At 42.9% G+C, this 14,406-nt stretch overlaps 1 protein-coding gene across 2 annotated transcripts in view; it reads right to left on the bottom strand.

Moving 5' to 3' along the window:
* LOC306882813 (CUB and sushi domain-containing protein 1-like) overlaps positions 1 to 13,840 on the bottom strand; it is a gene marked incomplete at its 3' end in the record, with an annotated part of 412,841 nt that extends 399,001 nt beyond the window's left edge. For both annotated transcript variants that reach the window (XM_079437723.1, XM_079437724.1), the window contains exon 1: positions 13,821 to 13,840. In XM_079437723.1, coding sequence (XP_079293849.1) covers positions 13,821 to 13,825 — 5 coding nt within the window. In that variant the 5' untranslated portion in view covers positions 13,826 to 13,840. The remainder of the gene's footprint in view (positions 1 to 13,820) is intronic.
* Between the last annotated feature and the right edge of the window lie 566 nt (positions 13,841 to 14,406).

Below are 14,406 nucleotides of genomic sequence, written 5' to 3'. Positions count from 1 at the left end.
CATGTTGACGTCAACATTACGGCTTGGGATTCGTTTTAAAAACGACTCGTTTCAATTATTCAGTCGACTCTTTCTTTTGAGAGACAATAACTTTATACACGGTCCACTTTCAGATTTAAAACTTTGCAGGATGTTTTCATTCACTTAGAGCTGTGTTACAAACTGCATGAAAGGTCATTTAAAAAAATCCATAATAGGGGCACTTTAAATTCAAATTTGATGGTCAGTGAAGTATGACAAAATTGAACTCTTTATGGTACATTTTTTAAATTATTATTTATTTCTATAGTACAAAAATCATTTTTTTCTGTAGAATTCTCTCTAAAAGGAGCCATAGCCTTATGGACAGTATTCTGACATATCGTGCAACAGAGCTTTGATCGACCTGAGTTCAAGTTCTGACTGGATTGCCCTCTCTTCTCTCCCATCCCTTCCTGTCCTACTAAATAAAATCAAAAATAAAATATCAAAATTAACAGTATTAACCAATTTTTAAGTTCCATGGCTCTTTTTCCCATTGCCATGTTCTTTTCTCTTTATCTGTATCTCACATACTTGTTTCTATTGTTTTTATAGAAACTTTGAGATGTGAGAAATTGGTAATAAAAAAAATAAATAAAAAAAATGTTGATATCTTTTCTGTGCATGCATAAAGAAGCTTATAGAATTATCAAAGTGTAACAATAGGACTAGCAGAGTAAAGCAACCTTCCCACTTCTCGGTTTTACAAAATGCTTTCTTAGTTCAGCTAGCTTGATTCTCTATCCGGTGTGCTGGATTTGTTCGAGTGACTGGTTATCTCTGCATGCCCTATTTTTTTTCTCCCACTCTGAATGTAGGGTACCCTCTTATGCATGTAAGGTACTGACATTTCATTAGCATGAAAAGGGCTGCATTAGGGTTTCACTGACACCTTGTGGTGGGGAGACAAAGTTCGCAGCCAAGCTGGTGATTGACATTGTCCCACATAGGTTTCAAATCCAAAAGCAGAGAATGTGAAGCTAACAGACGGCACTTATGTGTTATACACAGAGTTTGACATCGCGGTCACAGCATGTTTGGTGTCAGCCTCTAAAGCCCGTAAGACATAGCTCCATTATGGCCCATGAGACACACAGCGGAGAGCCAGAGCTCAACTCTTCTGAGCGACATGCATGCCCTGCAGTAATGGCTCCTGCTTAATTAGCGTTAGCACCGAGTGTCAGCACCATCAGATCAGATGCGTAGTACTACACAGCCAGAGGAACCATTGTTCAACTGCATTCATTAAAGGTAAATGACTCTATTGAGAAGTGCCTCTGTGCTTGTTGTCTGAATGCACCATTAAAGTGCCACCTTCAGGATAATACATCATTACAGCATCATCAAACTGAAAATCTGTTTAGCAATCCATCACCGCACGCATCCTCAACAATCCCTACTTCAAATATGCATGTTCATCTTAATATTCAGATTTTGTACTTGTCTTCTAATGATACTTGTCGAACAATTTTTGCGTTAGCTCAAAGTCAATTGAGCCTCATTGCCTTTCAGATTCCATCACATCTGCCACTGACTCATAAAATGACATTTAACGTCATTAATTTTGCACAACGTCGTAAGCTCAGTAAACGGTTTATGGATCTCACCTCAAAACAAAATGTAATATGAGATGATTTTATGAGAAAGATCTCACAAAATTCAGGTTATATTTTATCCCAAATATTGCTGAAAGAAATAAGAAATTTGATTTTGCATTAATTAAAAAATAAAATAAAATATAAGAATATAAGAATAATAAATTAAAAATAATAAAAAAATAACTACTAAAATAGGCTTCATTTCCATTTTTAAAAATGTAATAACTTTTTGGAGGGGATTGAGGATTATAATCAAAAAGTAATTAATTCATGATTAAACCCATTAGGTATTTAAGCTAATATGAGCTCTCCAGATCCCATGTAACCATATTACAAAATGGTAAGAAAGAGGGGGATATATAATAATGTTTTTAAACCTTCCAGTGGATTTTGATTCAAAGTCAAAGTGGCTTTTTTATTGTCATTTCATCCGTATGCAATTACTACAGTACACAGTTAAAACAATACAACAATCCTCCAAGACCCTGGTGTTCCATAGGACAACATAAATTAACAAAAACTGAAAAAAAACATAAATTAACACTAGATGACACAAAATAAACTAGAACATACAGACACACAGGACTACATAAAGGACACATATGCAGACATGTGCAAACAACACTTAGCGCTAACAACACAACACAGTACAATAACATGGTGAAAGTGTTGCACAGACCAGTACACTGAGCTAAATGTGTAATAGTGTATAAATCACTCAAGTCTCTTTCTTGTGCCATCTTAAAAATCTCTTAAAATGTACCGCATAATTACCAGTCTAAGTCCAGCATCTGCTGTCGGTTAGCAGATACAGCTCCCAAACCTACTACAAAAGTTACATGTATCTTACACAAGCAGATCTCTGAGGCATCTAGAAATAGCTAGGCAATATGCAAGAAAGAACAAGAAACTAAGAATGACAAAGGATGTATATGTGCAGTTTCAAAATATTGTTGCAAATATACGTGTAATATAACGTGTGTAAAGCAAATGCTTCCAAATAAAACTGTGCATCAGCCATTTGTCTCTGAACTCACTGGTTTTCTCCTACATAAATGCAAAGGATATTCTAAAGTATTTGTCTGTAGTAATGCTCTTTGTGGACTGATAGCAATCCATGTTCATTTTTTACCTCAGGATGTTGAAGTATTTGCACACAGTGCCTCAGAGGAATGTCAAAAGTGCAGCAGAAATAAAGACTCTCTTTTTATCATGAAACCAGTAACTGTTTACTGTACCAACTCTGGTCAATACATCTTCTGCTTCTTACTGCGACAGAAAATGTATTTGAATGGAACTCCAACAACATTAGAAATGCCAGGTCACAATTTTAATAAAAGTATAACACACCATTTCCAAAATTTTTAAAGAGTGTGGGAAAATATTGTTCTAAGCATTGCAGCTAATTCTAGCATTGTATCCGCTATGTTCTTTGTTGGTTTAACTAGAACTATCTGTCATGTATCTATCCATCTGGTCTCTTCTGAAAGCAGACACTTTCCCAAAGTAGTACATGAACATTTTAAGAGTAGCACAAATAGACAAATAGCTAGGGGAACACTGAGATTTGAGAATATTGAAACATAATTTGAAATAAAGATAAATGTTTTATATCTCACAAAACTGTATTTTCTGTATTTTTGTAAGTGTCTTTCCAAATAGGACATGTGCAAACTCCAGAAGGACACCTGATAATAGAGATGCACCTGTGACAGTGTCACAAACAGAGCCAGAAGAAACAGGTAAGTAGTAATAAAGAGGGTTTATTGAGAGAATACTGATGGAGAGGTGAGAGAAGCAGGTTAGTGACTTGAAGCAATGTCCAATACTGAGTGTCATGGCAGGGAACTGAATAGAGTCTCTTTCACAGGATACTTGGAGATCGTGAGCCCGGGAGTACGGGAGTCAATGCTCGAGGATCGCAGGAGAAGTTCTGGGAAACAACAAGGTAAGTAATTCACAGGTTAGTGCAAAGGGAGTCTGGTAACTGTTCAGGGTAGTGAACCGTAGACCAGACGGTGAGTGTCAGAGAGAAGTGTGTACTTATGTGAGTGCTGATTAGAAGTCAGGTGATTGTGATCTGGTGATTGCTGTTGACTGCGGTGACTGTGACTGAGACTCTCTGACACTACCCCCTCCTCCAGGGGCGGCTCCAGACGTCCTCATGTGGCGACGGGGGCGACCACGGCCTCTGGGTGCGGGACGATCAGGGTGGACGTGATGGAATTCCTGTAGTAACATTGGATCGAGGATTGCTCTTCTGGTCTGTAGCCCTCCCAATCCACAAGATAATCCAGCCGGCCACCCCGTCGCCGCGAGTCCATGATGTTTCGGACCTGGTACACGGATAGCTGATCCTGAATTTCTGGAGGAGGCGGCTCGTTCGGCTCGTGTTGATCTGGAGTGGAAGAGCATGGTTTTAATAGGGAAACGTAGAACGTGGGGTGAATTCAATACCTGGGTGGTAGTTGGAGCTGGTAGGTGACCTCGTTGATCTGCCTCTGGATCGTGAACGGACAAATATAGCGGTGGACAAACATAACCGGTCTCCAGGGTGGTAGATAGGAGTTGGGGCACGTCGGGCATCCGCGAAGCTCTTATGTCTCTGCACTGCCCGCTGGAGGAGGATGTGAGCCGAGTCCCACACTCTCTCGCTAGCCCGGAATCAGTAGTCTACAGCTGGAGCCTCTGACGGCTCTCCCGTCCACGGGAAGAGCAGGGGTTGGTAGCCGAGTATGCACTGAAACGGCGTGAGGCCAGTGGTGTTCTGTCAGAGGGAATTCTGTGCATACTCAGCCCACGGGAGGAAGCGGCTCCAGCTGTACTGATCTTCCTGGCAGTATGCCCAGAGGTACCGTCCGAGTTCCTGGATCTTCCGCTCAGCCTGGCCGTTCGTCTGCAGATGGTAACCCGAGGACAAGCTCACCGTGACTCCTAGCAGGCGGAAGAAGGCTTTCCACACATGGGAGATAAACTGTGGACCGCGATCTGAGACAATATCCTCTGGTACGCCGAAGTTCCTGAAGACATGGTGGAATAGCTGTTGAGCTGTCTCCAGGGCCGTAGGCAGTCCACGGAGGGGAATTAACTTGCATGCCTTTGAAAAGCGGTCCACTGCCACTAGTATACAGGTGTGACCTTCAGATTCAGGTAGGTCCGTCACAAAATCAATTCCCATGTGTGACCAGGGGCAACGAGCTTGCCCACCGGAAGGTGACGAGGAGTCGAAGACATGGCACAAACTGAGCAACTGCGGACATACCTGTTGACATCACAGGACATACTGGGCCACCAGTAACAAGCTTGGAGGAGCGAGAGGGTCCGTTGGCTGCCTGGATGTCCAGAGCCCGGTACATCATGAACAGAGCCTAGAAGCGATTGCAGTTGGGATGATGGGATGAAAATTTTCCCTTCTGGGCCTCCCAGCGGAGCAGGTTCGGTAAGAGTGGCGGTTCTGATGTCCTTGTCGATGTCCCAGACGATGGGGTTGACAATGAGGGCTGGAGGGAGAATCGCAGGAGTATCGGGAGAGTGCAAACGAGATAGGGCGTCAGCCTTGCAGTTACGGTTTCCAGGACGGTAGGTGATGGTGAAATCAAATTGGGTAAAGAACAAAGCCCAGTGGGCTTGTCAAGGGTTGAGCCTTTTGGCTTCAAGGAGGTATTGAAGATTTTTGTGATCAGTGATAACTGTGAATTGATGATTAGCTCCCTTCAGCCAATGCTGCCACTCCTCCAGGGCAAGCTTGATGGCCAACAGTTCCCTGTTTCTGATGTCGTAATTTTGCTCCGCTGGGGTTAGTTTCTTTGAATAGTATGCGCAAGGCTGGAGGTGTGGAGGCTCACCAAACTGCTGGGACAGCACGGCCCTGACTCCCATGGTGGAGGCGTCCACTTCCACCACAAACTGCACATGGGGATCTGGATGACGAAGGATGGGGGCCGTGCTGAATGCAGCCTTGATGTTCTCGAATGCTTCATGGGCGCTGGAACTCCAGGACAGGGACTTGGGCTTTCCACGGAGCAGGGTAGTAAGCGGGGCTGTGAGCAGACTGAAATCCTTGATGAAACGGCGATAGAAATTGGCAAATCCAAGGAATCTTTGAAGCTCCTTAACTGACTGGGGAGTTGGCCATTCCATGAATGCCTTTACCTTCCCCTGGTCCATCTGGATACCCTCCTGACTGATGATGTAGCTGAGGAACTTCACAGTGGGGCGATGGAACTCGCATTTCTCTAGCTTGAGGTAGAAGTGGAAATGATGGAGCTTCTGAAGGACCTGCTTAACGTGGTGGTGATGGTTGGCCAGGTTCCGGGAGTAGATGAGGATGTCGTCGATATAGACTATCACAAAGCGATGTAGGAACTCCCGGGAAGGCCATACGACATCACAAGGTATTCGTAGTGGCTGGAAGGAGTAATGAAAGCCGTCTTCCACTCATCACCCTCCCGGATACGAACGAGGGTGTACGCACTTCACAGGTCCAGCTTGGGAAGATGCAGGCCCCACGGAGTTCCTCGAGAGTGGCTGGGACCAGGGGGAGTGGATAAGGGAGTTTGACAGTTGGGAGTTCAGAGCTCGGTAATCAATACATTTTAATCTTACCCACGAAGAAAAAGCTTGAGGCCGCTGGTGAGCTGGATGGCTGGATGTAACTTTGATGAAGAGCCTCCTTGATGTACTCCTCCATAGCCTTGCGCTCTGGGATGGACAGCGGATACACTCTACCCTTAGGGAGTTTATATCCAGGCAGCAGATCGATGGCGCAGTCCCATGGCCGATGAGGTGGTAACTGAGTGGCTGCCTGCTTGATGAAGACATCCTGGAATGCCCTATAATCAGATGGGACAGAGGGAGTTATGCTGAACTCGGGACTCTCAACCCGCGTGGAGGCGACCTGAACGGTGGGTGACTTGAGAGGTGGACGTGGAAGTTCCTTGAGACAGTGTTGATGACAGAATTCGCTCCAGCGAATTACCTCACAGGACTCCCATCTGATCTCTGGGGAATGGAGTATAAGCCACAGTGGGTCCCTCCAGTACCAGAAATGTGATCTCCTCTTCATGCAATTTGGCGATCTTAAGCTTCAGTGGAGACTCATACTTCACATACCCACGTCCTAGTGGCTTTCCTTGGATGGTTTCGACTCTGAGCTCCCGAGCATGCCGTCGGCGGGGCAGGTGTAGACGACTTAGGAGGTCTTGCGAGATAAAGTTGCCCGAGGAGCCCGAGTCGACAAGGGCGGAGGCTGTAATGGAACGAGCTGGAGTGAATAGTTGTACAGAAAGCATAGAAAGTGTGGAAATTACGGGGTCTAACTGGAGGGTACTCACCGCAGGACGTGGGGGTCTGATGGGGCAGGATCCGATGTAATGATCAGCAGCAGCACAATAGAGGCGGAGCCCAGCTGCCAATCGGCGGGCACGTTCGTTGCTTGAGAGACGAGCAGTGTCCACTTGCATTGGTTCTGGTACTGGGGAACCGTTGGCGGGTGAAACAGGCTGGTGAGCGGCCTCGGTGGTGTGGCAGGCAGACAAGCGTTGGGAGATTCAGTTTGCCTTTTGCATAAAGCTCTCCAATCCTACAGAATCGTCATATATCGCCACCTGAGCGCGGATACTTTTCTCTAATCCTTGACGATAAGCGCTGAGGAGAGCCACTTCGTTCCAACCGCTAGTTGCCGCCAGAGTACGGAACTGCAATGTGTACTCGTTGGTAGAGGAAGTGCCTTGATCCAGGCGCAGTGACTGATCTGACACCGAGAGAGCTCCAGTAGCTGAGCCAAACACTTCCTTGAAATGATTAGAGAATGCTTCATAGGAATTAATAATGGCACTTTTATTGCTCTAGCCCAAGATAACGCTCGACCCGAGAGATTAAAACCAGCTCCTCCATGGGTAAACTGTTGACGAGACCCATTCTTTATAATGTTTTAAAATTAATGATTTTTTTGCAAAATAAATGTGTTATTTTGGTAAGTCACATCTCTTGCTCAGTTATTTAGTAGAATCGACCCTGTCTTTCCTTGAGTTGCACCTGAGGGTGCGTAATATTTCCCTGGGTGTAAGTCCTAGGGTGGCGTAGTCGTCTCCCCAGTGTTACTGTTTCTGTTGTGCAACGCCACGTTGCTACACACCGATCGACCGGCCAGGGACAGGAATTAGCCGATTTTTCGCATGACCGGACCGATAATAAATTTATTAGTGTAATATTAATGTGATAGTGTAAGGACCCTTGCTGTCTATGGCAGGGTCTGAGAGCTCTCAGAATGTATCAAAAATATCTTAATTTGTGTTCCGAAGATGAACGGAGATCTTACGGGTTTGGAACGACATGAGGGTGAGTAATTAATGACAGAAATGTCAAATTTGGGTGAACTATCCCATTAACAAGAAGAATTTTCATTCAATTAATGCACCGCTCATTTGAAATGCTTCTACGGCAATTCGTAACGTCATTGCAAGATAGACAGGGTCGAAGCATGACACCTTTACTGTATGCGGGAAATCGTCGGAGCAGGTAAAGACGGTTATCTTTAAGTTAGGTAAGTTTTTCTTTGTACTTTGCTGCTATTCTACTTTAATTTTCACAGAATAATTATCTCTATACAATCAGGTTACATAGTTTATCCTCTAAAGCCATGGCTTCTCAACCCCATAGTGCACTCGGCCGAACTCCAAAGAAGCCCACTGTAACACAGCCCATGTCTGTGCCTGGTCGGTAGTGAAGTGCCATACAGGGAAGGTGGCAGTGCAAGAGCCGGGACCAATGTCCATCCTAGAGGGCATTCTCATGGTGTTTGCAGGCATAAAGTGGAGCCCCACTCATCCTCTTACTGCTCAAGTAAATTAAGTGGGCTTGGTTTCCTTAGAGATATTTCTGTAATGTAAAGATATCTGCTCCCAGAGACTCATATCCCCACTGACCCCATCTGGTCACGTGTATCCTTTGTCTCTGCTGATTCGGCCCAGCCCCAAGTCTCCTTAGTCTCCACTGTAGGGCTGGGCGATATGGCCTAAAACCAAAACCTTGATTAATTGAACACTTGATTACAATTATTGAACTATTATTTTATTTTATTATATAATTTTTTTATAATTATATTTTAAAAAATGTTGTTCTCATAATTCATTAAAGGTTTGTACTGTAAATATGCTCAACTATTAAAGGTGGGATTTTTTTTTTCTAATGAAAGACTGCATTTCTTATCTTTGTGATTTTAAAATAATTGAAGGAAACAAACTACACTGCTCAAAAAAAAACCTTAAAGGAACACTTTTTAATCAGAATATAGCGTCAAGTCAGTTAAACTCCTGGGACATTGATCTGGTAAGTTAAGTAGCAGAGGGGGTTGTTAATCATGCTGCGTTCAAGTGCTCCTGGAACGTTCGCATTTACCAGTTGACAAGTCGTTATAACGACGTCAGGTGCGTTCAAGTCACTTTGGTCGAATTAACTTTTCTACACAAAGTTTGAGTTTCCCACTCGTAACAACGCGTTCATGTGCGTTCAAATCGTAAACACGATCTATCCAACATGAATTGAACGCACCATCAGTTTCAGCTTCTTTGGTGTTAATGAAATTACCAACAGGGGCACTAGAAGGGCAACAATGAGATGACCCCCAAAACAGGACTGGTTTTACAGGTGGAGGCCACTGACATTTTTTTTTCCTACTCATCTTTTCTGACTGTTTTTCACTAGTTTTGCATTTGGCTAGTGTCACTACTGGTAGCATGAGGCGGTACCCAAACTCTACAGAGGTTGCACAGGCAGTCAAACTCCTCCAGGATGGCACATCAATACGTGCCATTTCCAGAAGTTGTGATGTGTCTCCCAGAACAGTCTTAAGAGCATGGAGGAGATTCCAGGAGACAGGCAGTTACTCTAGGAGAGCTGAATAGGGCCATAGAAGGTCCTTAACCCATCAGCAGGACCGGTATTTGCTCTTTGTGCAAGGAGGAACAGGATGAGTACTGCCATCGGGATGAAATCATTGCACCCATTGTTAGACCCTACACTGGTGCAGTGGGTCCTGGGATCCTCCTGGTGCACGACAATGCCCAGCCTCATGTAGCGATAGTATGCAGGCAGTTCCTGGAGGATGAAGTAATTGATGCCATTGAATAGCCCCCAAGTTCGCCTGACCTAAATCCAATAGAACACCTCTAAGACATTATGCTTTGGTCCATCCTATATCGCCAAGTTGCACCCTAGACTGTCCAGGATCTCAGTGATGCCCTGGTCCAGATCTGGGAGGAAATACCCCAGGACACTATCCATCGTCTCATTAGGAGCATGCCCCAATGTTGTCAGGCATGCATACAAGCATGTGGGGGCCATACAAACTATTAAGTACCATTTTGAGTTGCTGCCATGAAATTTCAGCAAAATGGACTAGCCTGTTGCATAATTTTTTCACTTTTATTCTCGGGGTGTCTTTGAATTCCTTTGTAGGTTGATCATTTTAATTTCCATCAAACAATGTGGCATCCTTTCTTTCCTAACACATTACCATATGTGTCCTTTGTAATATTACCATATCAGCATAGATATCCAGCATGATATTTTTCCCCATTGAGATCTGATGTGTTTTCAAAGTGTTCCTTTAATTTTTTTGAGCAGTGTATTTGTGGTTATTTCTTGAATATTTCGAACAATTTAAATCAAAGCTTGCTTGAAATGAAGATGTCTTATGAAAAAAAGTTACATTTCAGTTTTATTGTAAAAAGCTATTTTCCTAAATAGAAAATAACAAAATGAATGAATATTGCCATGTCAAAGGTGGAAAATAACCAGTATTCCTTGCAAACAAAATACATTTTAAATACTGTCATGCGAAAAGAAGAAAATAACTTGTATCTTTGTAAATGAATATTATTTTAAATAATGAAATGTGGAAATTAGAAAATAATAATTTGCATCTCCTGTAGACAAATGTTTTAAATAATGAATATAAATAGAACACTGCTGATTAAGGGAAAGAGCAGGGCAGCATCTCAGTGATCTTATCCTGTCACTCTATATGCATATTTACTCTTGGTTCTTACTGGCCATTCACACAGAACATGTCTTTGTGTCTAAAACAGGGAGACGCAGCACTAAGGAATGGTTTTAAAAAATAAAGCGCAGTGCAGAATACCTAATGTTGCCTTCAAATACAAAAGTTGCCATACCAACCGGCTACTGTAAACAAAAGTTCCCAATGCTTGCCCTGCCTCTAGGGTCTTCTGGTCCACTGTTTTGGAACTATCATTGATGAGTGGTGTTGCTTGTAAAAATTTTAATTATTTTAGTGCGCCACTCACATGCGCTGCATAACATGCGAGTGCAATGGTCATACACATACGCATAGCGCCAACTACACACGTGGTAGTATGTTTTTCAGGGGAAAGAATTAATAGGATTAAAAAAAACAAAATAACCAACATGGGAAAATTATGTCAATTAGAGGTTCTGAATTTCGGTTTCAATTTCTTTTTCGATTAATCGTCCAGCCCTACTCCACTGGTTCTACTCAGGCCTAACTCCCCTTCATCCCAGTTGTTTCAGCCTGGCCTCCTACACCTATGCAGACTCCATACATTTTTTCAGCTCCACCTTCACTGGATCTCTCCTCAGCTCCTTCTTCAGTGGCACTGCCACACTACTCAGTTACACCTTGGGCTTTCATGTCTTAAGTGCCATTCTGGGACGTCAACCCCTTTGCTCCACCTCAGGCCTCTAAGCCCAGGACTCCGCTACGGTCTTCTGGGTCTCTGGATGTGCCTAGTCCCTCCCTCCCTCTGGCTCCACCTTGATCTTCAATCCCGCTGGCCCTGCCCCAGGCTGCCAAGCCTCTGTCTCCACCTTGGTCCAGCGGGCCTGCAGTTCCGCCTTGGTTTACTCGGTTTACCTTTTTTACAGCCTGCACTACACATTGCCAGGCCACAAACTTTGCTTTGTGTGAGAGCTCACTGGAGAAGCTCCCAAAAAAAGTGAAGCTGGATCACGAATGATTTGTGCGAACATAGATGCATTTAGGTAGATGGGGGTGCATTCCCTTTAAAAACAAACATAATCTACTGCGCCTTCAGCGGCTCAGATGTCGGGAGTAAATGACTACTGCTATGTTCATTATTACATCCAACAACAAAACACCTCATCGCTTAGGAGACAATCTTGTCTACCCCTGCTCCGGGGTCGAAACAATGGCGGACTGTACAGCTCACTCAGGGCGGATCTGTGCTTAAACACCAATCCATTGATTGTTAACCAACAATCGTGGGAGGAACCTGTGCAAAACTATGTCACTCTGCCAAGAATCTCAGAACAGCCTGATCTGAGTAAGTGATCATTATTATTGGGGATTTAAAAAAAAGCACTGGGTGGATTTGTATCATTATAGGGTGGATTTGTACACACACTGCTAGCACAGATTTATGTTCAAACAACATGTAAAAGTGAATTTTGCATCCGATGGCCCCTTTAAGGCAGAGGTCTGAAAGCATTTAGCTGTGCATAATTTTAAAATCTTTTTCAATTTATAGATTTCACAATTTCACATCTGAAAGAGAGGCGTAAGTACGTGTTTTGTTTTGTTGTTGTTGTTGTTTGTTGTGAGTTCTGAATTACATATATGCAAAATGATATATTATATAATTATATAATTTATAATAATATTACATTAAAGGTAGGATGGTTTTCACACAACAATAAATGAGGTTCCAGGTTTTCAGGTTTTATCTGTTTGAACAGTAGTCAGTTAATGTTTTGTGTCAGTCTGTGTTGAGGCACATGCTAGCTAAATGGCAGTTACCTGTAGCATAGTCTTGCGTAGCCAGACCTTCAGACTGACGGCTGAAGGTCTGGAATCTATGGCAGCTTTCATTGGCAAGGCCCGCCCATGAGGCCGTTTGACCGACAAGTCAAACAACCAATCACAGTTTGTTTCATGTGGCGTCACGTTTCATTGCGTGGAAATGTTGCTACAATATCAGACTCATTATCAGATTGTAAAACTCTCGGACGTATTTTAAATATTCTACTATTCTTTACGTATTTTAAAGATTTGTACTTTAAATATTTCACATACTTTTGTAAATCCAGCGTTTAGTTGATCCTGATAAGCACTTGTCATCACAGTTGTAAACACAACCGCTTTCTTCTTTCGTGAGGGGTTTTGGTGTCACGGCATCTTTGTTTCCAGGTGGAATGGTAAAGAACTTCTTCACACTTCTCCCAGAAATCCTGTATAATTCAACCAATCCGATGACGACTTCGAAACTCCTAAAGTGTTTCCACTTTTGTGTGTCAAATGCAACAGACGTTCAGCTAGCGGTCCGTGGGCGTGACGTCTGAGGCTGAGACTACCTGTAGCATGGTGCTGTAGTAGAGAGTTCCCATTTGGTCATTTGCTGACACAGTGTTGAGTGATCCTATAAATGGGAACACCTTGGTTGCGTATGTAACCCTGGTTCCCTGAATAGGTGTACGTAGCCTGCCATACTCCTTCATTTTTGCTTAATTCATCAATAGCTCTTAGGAGCGATGGCTTCCTTATGAAGCAATCGTGATGCAGTGCCTCAAGGGGCTGTGTAAGTTTAAGTCATTGAACTGCTGTGTTTCTATACGGGTTGCAGACAACTGTTGCAATCATTGTGTTTTTCAACTTTTTGGATGGGTTGGGTCACATTTCTTAGTCCATATGTCCACCTATATTTACGTAAATATTTGCATCATCCACTGTCATATAAAGCATTCTTCGTCTACTATCCATTTTTTCTGTGCCTCTGCACGTTTTTGTCTCTCTTAATAATTTCTTAATCCATTAGACACTTCAAACTTTCACAATATATCCTTCTAACAGCTTTCTTCAGAAAACACTTTCAAGAATTGCATTTGTGATTGTGTTATACAGTACATTTGCAGATTTCAATTTAATAGGAGTTTCTGCTTTAGATGCATCTGACAGACCCACCACACATTGTACAGGATGGTGTTGGATAAGTTATTTTTCATTAAAGTGTGAAAAAAAAAATGTCAATCAAGCACTTCCTGTCTTCTATGTTGGGGTATCTGTCACAAAGCCTCAACTCACGGAAAACATCGAGAAACATTAAAAAAATTACAATCCATAAAAATGCATGACCATGTATGTAAGCCCAAAACAAAGGCATAACGAAGTTACAGCAATGAGGAAATAAGAAGCATAGGCCTCACCTCATCTTCAGGTTGCCTGGCTGTGGTTGTCCATCATAGATGGAGACAATGTCAAAGTCCTCCTCCAGAGCGAATGTATGAAATGACAACTGTATCCTGTTCCGCTCTCCGGTGACTACGATCCACGTACAGTTGGCATAGTTAGGGTAGCCATGGGGAAAGCCAGGACTCTCTATAGTTCCATTGAGACCTTGTACCAAGCCGCCACAACTTTGACCTAAGGACACAAAAAACAAGAAGTTTAGTTTAAGTAAGTCTAAGAGTAAATTTGCTCGAAAAATGCTTGAGAGGATCAGTTTGTGTAAGTACGCAGTTTTTGGATGTTGTATCAAGAATGACATGCAGTCCCAGAAACAATTACCAAAAGCTCTTGTAGCAACCATAATACAGCACAAGTTGGTGGCTGAAGTACCTGAAATCCTCACTTAAGCAAAAGTACAGATATCTTACCAGAAAATGGTGGAAGTTGAAGTCAGCATTTAGACTCTTATGTGAGTAAAAGTTTTAAATTATGTGGTATTCATTGTACTTAAAGTATTTTATAATATTAAACATATTTAAGTATTGAAAGTTAAAGTACGCGTAA

The sequence above is a fragment of the Barbus barbus genome (genome assembly GCF_936440315.1).
Source record: "Barbus barbus genome assembly, chromosome: 16".
Taxonomy (NCBI): domain Eukaryota; kingdom Metazoa; phylum Chordata; class Actinopteri; order Cypriniformes; family Cyprinidae; genus Barbus; species Barbus barbus.
This window is presented reverse-complemented; position numbering and strand designations above follow the sequence as displayed.